The sequence below is a fragment of the Temnothorax curvispinosus genome, unplaced genomic scaffold (assembly GCF_003070985.1).
Source record: "Temnothorax curvispinosus isolate PA1 unplaced genomic scaffold, ASM307098v1 QBEX01007734.1, whole genome shotgun sequence".
NCBI lineage: Eukaryota > Metazoa > Arthropoda > Insecta > Hymenoptera > Formicidae > Temnothorax > Temnothorax curvispinosus.
This window is the reverse complement of record NW_020217514.1, coordinates 201,207-209,711: the sequence shown is the minus strand read 5'-3', so window position 1 is coordinate 209,711 and position 8,505 is coordinate 201,207. Positions and strand designations below refer to the sequence as shown.

The 8,505-nt window shown below is 39.2% G+C and overlaps 1 protein-coding gene across 1 annotated transcript in view; it reads left to right on the top strand.

The window, feature by feature from the left end:
- Positions 1–6,442: 6,442 nt before the first annotated feature.
- Positions 6,443–8,505, top strand: part of LOC112457351 (icarapin-like) — a 28,499-nt gene continuing 26,436 nt past the window's right edge. The window contains exon 1 of the mRNA XM_025020341.1: positions 6,443–6,623. Coding sequence (XP_024876109.1) covers positions 6,557–6,623 — 67 coding nt within the window. The 5' untranslated portion in view covers positions 6,443–6,556. The remainder of the gene's footprint in view (positions 6,624–8,505) is intronic.

Here is an 8,505-nt window from a genome sequence, read left to right as displayed (position 1 = left end):
TTTCGCGCTTCATTACGTCCATATTTACGACGGGAATGTTGAAATCAATTTCCCATCCCCCAAGTCCGAATAAAACAGTTACGCGCGACGTATATCTCTGTTTGAAGTGCATTCGTATTTAACTGAAACGCAGCGAACATTCCATCGCCATCGAATTGGAACACTGCAATAATACGTATATTGTTGCGTTGTGTGTACTGGCGTCTAGAATTAGTGTCACGTCGATGTCGCACAAAATACTAAGCCATCGAGAGATTGCGGGATCTCAAACGCGCGCGCTATTGACTTAGGCGAGAAGATTCGTTATTTTTAAGGACATAAATTATCTCTTTTATTCGTTCGCGAGAAATCAAGCGATCTCCCATAACGGATAACGAGGCACGACTTTCTATACGGCATGTATTTCATCGTCGCGCGGACAAATCGCCGTTGTCCTCGTTTGGTGAATGGTATAGTCAATGTATTATACAGCACGGTCACGCTATTGTAAATTGATGCCTCGTCATCCTCCGGATAACTGCGAAAAAAAAACACATATTTTCAATTCGACGTTTCACTGACAAGCGCCGCCGGATGGATCGTATCGACGTGTGTGGTGTAACAGCGAACGGATGCGGAACTGCAGATGGTATGTATTATAATCTGTCACACGAATATCTCATTCATATGCAGAAGAAGTAAGTGCTTAAGTGGACACTTTGCCAGCGCAGACATTTAACGTTCTCGCAATTGGAGAACCCGGGCAAGTACCTGAATGCGGTTGCAAAATTCTTGCGAAAGTTTAGTTAATCTTGAGAATAAATTATTAAATTTCGCGCGCGCACACACACATACACACTTCCCTAATGTATCAGGGTATGATATTTAGCCGAAACAGTACAATTGGACGCAGTTTCTGCAATGCGGGACTGACTCCAAAACCTAAGCTTTTCCGCTAAAGCAAATTTCGCGAAACAAATAAAATTCTGCGCCAACGTTATCTTAAATGACCGACTTATAATTCTTCTCAAATACAATTCCATGTTATATGCGTTTTTAGAAAGCTCTCCTGTTCATGATCACTTTGCAATACAAAACTAAAAATGGCAAAAAAACACAAAGATGGCGCTTGGTTTCTTAATTATTCAATAATTACATCCCAATTAATCGGAATTGTCAAACTAGTTTACAAATCGGAAACTTTAACGCTACGACAATGGAAATATTTTGTAGAACGTTGCAAATAACCGTTTTTCTGATATTTTTGGTGCTTTTTATTATTATTTTATCTTTAGATAAACGCTATCGTTTATTCTTCGCTGTCGCTTTTATTCCAAACATTTGTTAACCTAAAAAACATTTTTTTTCCCCCATTATACCGACGAAATGTGCGTAACTGGTTTTCGGATTAAAATATTTTTGAAAATATTGTTAAACCATGCGCTTTCATTCACCAGCCCTTTCAATTAATACATTGTTTATGCAATTCGATATGCAAACTCACTTTTTTTCCGTTCGTTGCGGAGCGACCGCAACAATACCGTGAGTTTGCCCAACGTGATAAACTTCCAAATTTACACAGGCGCGGTAGAATCTAGGGAAAGAGATAACGTTTGCTGGTATCTGACGCCGTAATATATACAATAAAATGTATTCCCGCAAACTGTCACGCGTTTGACAAACGCGAGAGACTCCGTAATATATTCAATATCTATATATATACAAATATAAACGAGAGGATTATCGTCAAATGTCGGTTTGAATTGACGCGAAGTTACCGCCGCGTAATTTATTCGCGAGCCACGCACATATTCGCGAATCGGATTATAGTTCTTTTATGAATTAAGAAAATAATTAATTCTTCCACGACGTAAATATCGTATGCAAATTCGACAAAACACTTTATATCGCTGGCTTAAAAAAAAAAAGAACGCATAAACCATGGCCGACGAGAACTATAATCTTACTGGACGCGTCATCCTCGTTATCTGTACATACACGACGGAGGGAAATGCACCTATATATGTGTACGGACGAGGCAATTACGATATTTCTAGCACGAATGACTCAACATCTGCGTCGCACGTCGATCTCACCGGTACCAGTCTTGACGGGGACGCTTATTTGTCACTGATTCATTCATGCCAGAGCTTCCTCCCTCCTCCCGTGTGCGCGAAAAGCTAATATGGTTTTAAGATCAAAATATGATCAGAGATAATATTATGAGGTTTTACACCGTTTAAATATGACTTGCGAACGTGTCATCGAGATAATATATATCTCGTCGAGAATATATTTCATTCGATTGATAATATAATTAATAATTATATTCTTAATTTTGTTACAAAAATTACTTTTACATTATTGTGAGTCTCGGAGTATATTTATATATGTATATATTTTTCACATTTTTCTTATATTTCTTAACGATGATCTATTGTCGCATTACTTTCTGTACTTTGAACAAGAACTTTTGTATACGATGCTAGTTACAGTAGTTACCCTTAATCGACTCGATCTCGAGCTTTTCAAAGGGGAATTACTAAAGTTTAATCGCAAACTGCTTGCGCTTAACGAGCTAATGCGTTTGTCAAATTGCAGACATATAGCAGATTGAGACAGAAAAAATCCCATTATTACCTTACCTTGTCAAAACAGTTATCATTTTGCAAGAATGTGACGGCGACAGCTTGTGCATAGCACTTGTATAGCACTGTTTTATGCGCAGAGAAACAAAATAATTTCAAATTATGAGGTGGTCGCATTAGTGTATTTTACAGATATTTTATATACTATGCGATGAAGGATTTTGCTCACCTTATTTTCGTGCTGCGAATTGTAATTCTTACAAATACAATGTTCTTATCTCTTAAGGCCGATAGACAAGACAATAATAACTGTATTTATCGCAGTAAATTACGTGTCGCTATTTATTGGAGTTTTTGCAAGAGAGTCTTCTAGCTATTTTTAGCTAAATTATCATTTACATTATATAAACGGATCGACAACGCAATAAGACTAGCGAACATTCCCATTTAAATTTCAAAATCAAGGTGCAGCCTCGAAAGTAAAATAAAAGCACGTTGATATATCCCCGGCGCAGTACGATTGAGATATCCATATGATACATTGCAAATAGCGAGCATAACTATTTTTTTTAGCTGCCTGCGGGGATTCTTGTCGCATTTGTAAAAAGACAACATGGGGAAGCATGAATAATTAATGAAAATGTTTATATCAGCATATAAAGATACGGATTACAATTAGAAACTAACAATAAGTCAAAAAGAAGAAAAAAGTAAATAAAAAGATATCATAAAACTTTATTATGACATTCTAATTTATGTATAATTGTCTTCTTCATGAAAATTGCCCAAGGCTGTATTTTAATGAGGGCATACGAGCAGCGAATAAACGTACAATAACGATATCTCCGTATCGTTAACGATATTTGTCGTTACATTAAATTATTGAGGAAAATACGATAATTATACAACAGTCAGTTAATTACAATGCAATATGTCCCTACATGGTATTTTTCGGATAATCAGGAATTATAGATCAGTTTTTTGTGTCCAATCCACGCGATGTCTTCTTTATAATTAAAACACCCGACAAACGTCGTTAACGCGATGCGGGCAAGTCTCTATGGAGTTCGGCGCTCGATATAGGAAACGGAATGCGGAATTTAAATTATGCACGCTGCGTCTCCCGACGCGCCGTTAAATACATTTAGCCGATTGCTCGCGCACTTTACAGTGGCAAGAGTCCACGACGACGAGAGCAGTCGCCTTCGGCTTGCTCGTGGCCATTATACCGGCTCTTCCGCATCATAAATTATAGCGGCTGGTACGCTCGGGCCGGAAGGATCGCAGGAAGCGAGCACGAAGCCGAAAACAACAGCGTGATCCACATTGCAATCGACCCGTGAAATGCATTTTCGCGAAATTACCAGCGGCCTGTGAATGAACACGGCGCGGTGCGGCGCGCGACGCGACCGATTCGAAAATTCGTCCAAAATCCCGGCTACATCGGACATACGCAATTACTTTTAATCAAACTGTCTGTTGTTTGCAGGCCGCCGTGTGTCGCTGCGGTCACTGAACGCACGACTTAACGGCATTCGACCCGGGCCCAAGCTCTCTCTCTCTCTTTCTCTTTATATATATACATATCTCTCTCTTTTTCTCTCTTGTTATTAACCCATCGCCCATTTGTTCGTTTGTGACTAATCGCATCGACGAACAATAGCTGACGCAGTTATGCCATGAGCAAGGACTCATTTTATTCTGATGACGCGTGCAAAAAGGCTGCGGTTAAAAAATTGTTTCTTACGATAGGTAAGATGAGGCGCATCATGAGATAAAGACTGCTTTAAGAGTCGCTTCCCAAGAAATCTGAATCAAAAGAAAACAAAGCAATTGTTTCAGATTGCTCGACTGATCAAAGGTTTATTATTGCTTGATGTTAATTCACATTTAGATAATGTGCTTAAGACTCAGTTACTCGAATACTCTTTTCCTCGAAGGAATGGAAATTATTCGACGTGGTGAAATGAAATTTTGAACTCATTGTCAGCTAAATTCTTAATTGAATTAATGTAATTGAAATTATAATTATAATTTTATATAATTTAATTTATCCGAGACAGCGATTTCGATGAATTTATTTGATATGTTTATTGCAGCTTTAGCTTCAGTTTCAGCTGTTAACTCAACGTTAGACGATATCTTTCAGGTAGCAGCTATCACAATGATATGTTACGGTAGACGGAAATACCTAGAGCGATAATAGGTGCAAGGTTAAATTCATACGCGGTAGAGAGACGACGAAACGGACGTCGCATAATGCCACATTTATCTATTACAATGAATCGCCCGTGTCTATTTTTGCTATACGATTTTGCGCAGAGCGCACAGTATGAGTCGCGTGCGATGGAAAATCTATGAAAGTAACGAAGCGAGGAGTGCGTGTTCGTAGCTTATATCTTATGCGAGATGATGAAAAAAAATATATGAATTACACGATTCCAACTATTCTTAGAAAACGGCATGGTTACATAAATATACAGTCCTGACGTAACCGATCACAAGGTCCGATCGCGTATTTAATAACAGGGTGTTTCACCGCGCAATTACTACTTTTATCAACATGTAACGGCGAAATTTATAGGTATAGCTTTGACGAATAATACTGAAACGCCGCACTGCAAAGACATAATTTTTATTCCGAACATATTTCACCTTAATTTACTCTGTTAACTTTATACTAAACGCAAATATTCTCTCGAGTACCCTTTTAATACAGGTCTTTGTAGAAGCTTGACATCTTTGCATTTTCATGTCTCCAAGTAATTTTAAAAGATTATAAACAGATTATAGTCTCTTCGCGAATGCGTCAATTTAGTCTAGACGCTGGAATTTTGTGCGGTAACAATTTATTCGAAGTAATCTGTTACGTCTTCGCGGTTGTAAAAGTAGCTCGTGTCTCAGGGTTAAGCATCTTGTCAGGCAAGTCTCGTCTGGTTCCGAAGTTTCTCGGCGGTTTGTGTAACAGACTTCTTACGCGAAAGCGCGCAAGCATGGCAACCGGTACACCGATGCGTGCGTAAGGCGGCCCGCATGTACACACAAGCTTGTTGTGAGACGCACGATAATTATCGTGTTCCGCTGCGCTAGTTCGCCCGCTACACCGCTGCACCGCTGCGGTTTCTGCAATAATAATAATAATAACCTGCATTACAATGCACACACACACACACACACACACACACACACACGAGAGCATATACACGCACGATCGCTTACGTACACACTCGCGTACGCATATCACCCTCGCTTACGCCACGTGCGTACGATAAGGATCCTCCGTGCGAGGCGAGCCACCGTCTCCTCTGTGACCCGTTTTCATCAAGATTGTAAAATTTCTCAACGTCTCTCTCAGCCTAAAACTGAAACTGTTATTCGCGCCATTTGTCTTCGCGTTTTTTTCTCGGAAGGTCTCGTGAGTAATGGTTTTCGAACTAATTGCAAGTCGACGACAGGCGCGATAACGTTCGCGGTGTTTACTTGGAACAAGAATATTACTCACGACGTGTTATGGACTTAGTCTGGCACTCGAATAATTATCAATACACGCGCGATTGTTCGTCGACTTGTAGAATCGCTGTAAAAACCGTAGACACGATTGTCGGCGCACATTATACTTGATCCGATAACTACGTAGAATTATAGAGATTGCCGATACCAGGAAAAGCCGCGACGTGACTCAAAATCGCGCGCCGCGCTTCGCTCGCGATCACGTGACCCCGCGCCACGTGACGACCGATTCGGCGCTCATTGGCGCGTCAGCGATCGGGGGATCGCATATAGCCGTGGCGCGGGCAAAAGCCGCGGGGCAAAGCGTCGGTGTTTTCCACGAGCCGGTCTGGCAAGTAACCTTGATCCTTTCGCGAGTCGTCGTACGTGACAGCCGTCCGTTCGGGTGGACCGTTTTAGTGTCGATCGAGGCATCGTCGAGGTAGCAGGCGGTCCCTGGTCAGTTTCTCGAGTTGCCGACGTTCCCTGTGTGCGACAGGATGAAAACGTTCGTCTACGTTCTTCTCGTTGCGGCGTGCTTCGTCGCGTGCGCACGCGGATTCCCAAGTGAGTGCGACATTCTTTTTTCAAATTAGATTTCGAATTTTCTTTTTTTTTTTTTTTTTACTTGCGCGCACGTCTTGAATAACTGTATCACGGATATAAAGATCGAATTTCCGCGACGAGCTGTCGTGGAGATTTTCAAGCTTACGCGCTACATCGCGACGTCAGCGTTTATTGTATTCAAAATACGTTATAAAATTCCTATTAACTTTCCGATGTCTAAATCAGTTTTTATCCTGGTGTCGATTGTAGTGAACGTGATTATATTCCTTAATTAAATTCTGGTTTCAAGATTTCTCGCAAGAAAATCGTTCTGTATTATTCTTCTTAGCGCCAAGTATTTTCTCGTTTAATAATCACTCGTCAATTGAATCTAAATTAAGACAACTGTTCATGATTGCAATTTAATTTCGTAATTGCGATTTTTTAAGTAAGTAGCGTTCGACAGAATTATCCGTTATTTTCGTCCACGTAATATTTTATGGAATAATATAATTATATTCCGATCTCTCTCTTAATTTGGAATTGCCGTTTAACTATTATTTAAAATTGTCGTTCATAAGCTTCTTAAGATAGTTCATTTATAACTATAGAACCGGATTGTTGAAGTCGGTTAATGGAATATTCCATTGTGCTATAATCGGTTCTTTCAATTTCAAAATGTGCAGATATGCGACAAAATGGTATGTTAAATCAATAAAAGTCGATGTGGTAAAACCACATTCAAATTAATGTCGGATAGCGAATTAATAGTGCATCTACAAGCTCTTTGTTGGTGGATCAATAAGTAAATATTTCAGTTAGCTTACAGATTCAGATCGCAAAAAAAATATTTATTATATTTAACTTCTTGTTTTAAATAACCAAAATTATATTTAACTTCTTGTCCTTTTTAAATAACCAAATATAAGTGCACTATGATATATGTACTATATATGTCGAGCAAACTCAAAGCTAAATAATTTGCTCGTAGTTTAAACATTTGACGAACAAATTATTGAATCTTCCGGTGAAACAGAGGGATAGATAGATAAAGAAAGCTCGAATCTTCACCATCCTAGGTCTTAATTATGATCGTAATTGTAATAAAACGCAATCTACATTTTCACGCCTATATTCTATGCACTCGTCGAAGCACCGACATTTATCGCGGCTCCGTTTGTCGCGTTAAACGATTCTTCGATATTATTTTCGATTCGCGACATTTATGCGTCGTTATAAGGCAAGACGAGTGCTCCCGGCCGGCGAATATCGCGATTGAATGTCAGGTCACGAAGAAATCGTGGAAGCAGATAGCACGCTCGAACTACTTAAGGCCGTTGTTTACTCGATTACAACTCGATATGAAATTCACTTCCAGCCATAGACTTTGCTAATTAGCATCGGACCCGATTTTGCGAGACGGGAACGGCAGAAAGCTCGTTTAATTGGAGCTGCTACGTCCCCAAGATAATTGTCCGAGCGAGTTCCCGTCGAACTCCAATTTATTCCTCTTGATTTTAATGTAACTTTATCTCTCAGGTCGACATTTGTGTGTCTCGACCGTTTTCAACCGTGCGGAAATCTTTACAAAAATAAGTCGACCTGGCTTTTCCGGCAAATTGCGAATTACAATTTCGTCGCTAATTTATCAAGACTCTTTTCTATATCGGAATTGAAAGTTCAATTATACTTTGCGTTATATTCATAAAACAGTTTAACATACAACTCGTAAAACGTTTTTACTTGTAAAACGGTTTGATTAGTAAATATAATAATTTTGAATGTAATATAACTGTTCGAGTATCGAATATAATGTTCCTTTAAATTCCTTTAAAATAAATGAGACACATTTTAATTATTTAAACGAATATTATTTATTATTTATGACATTATTCTTTTATAA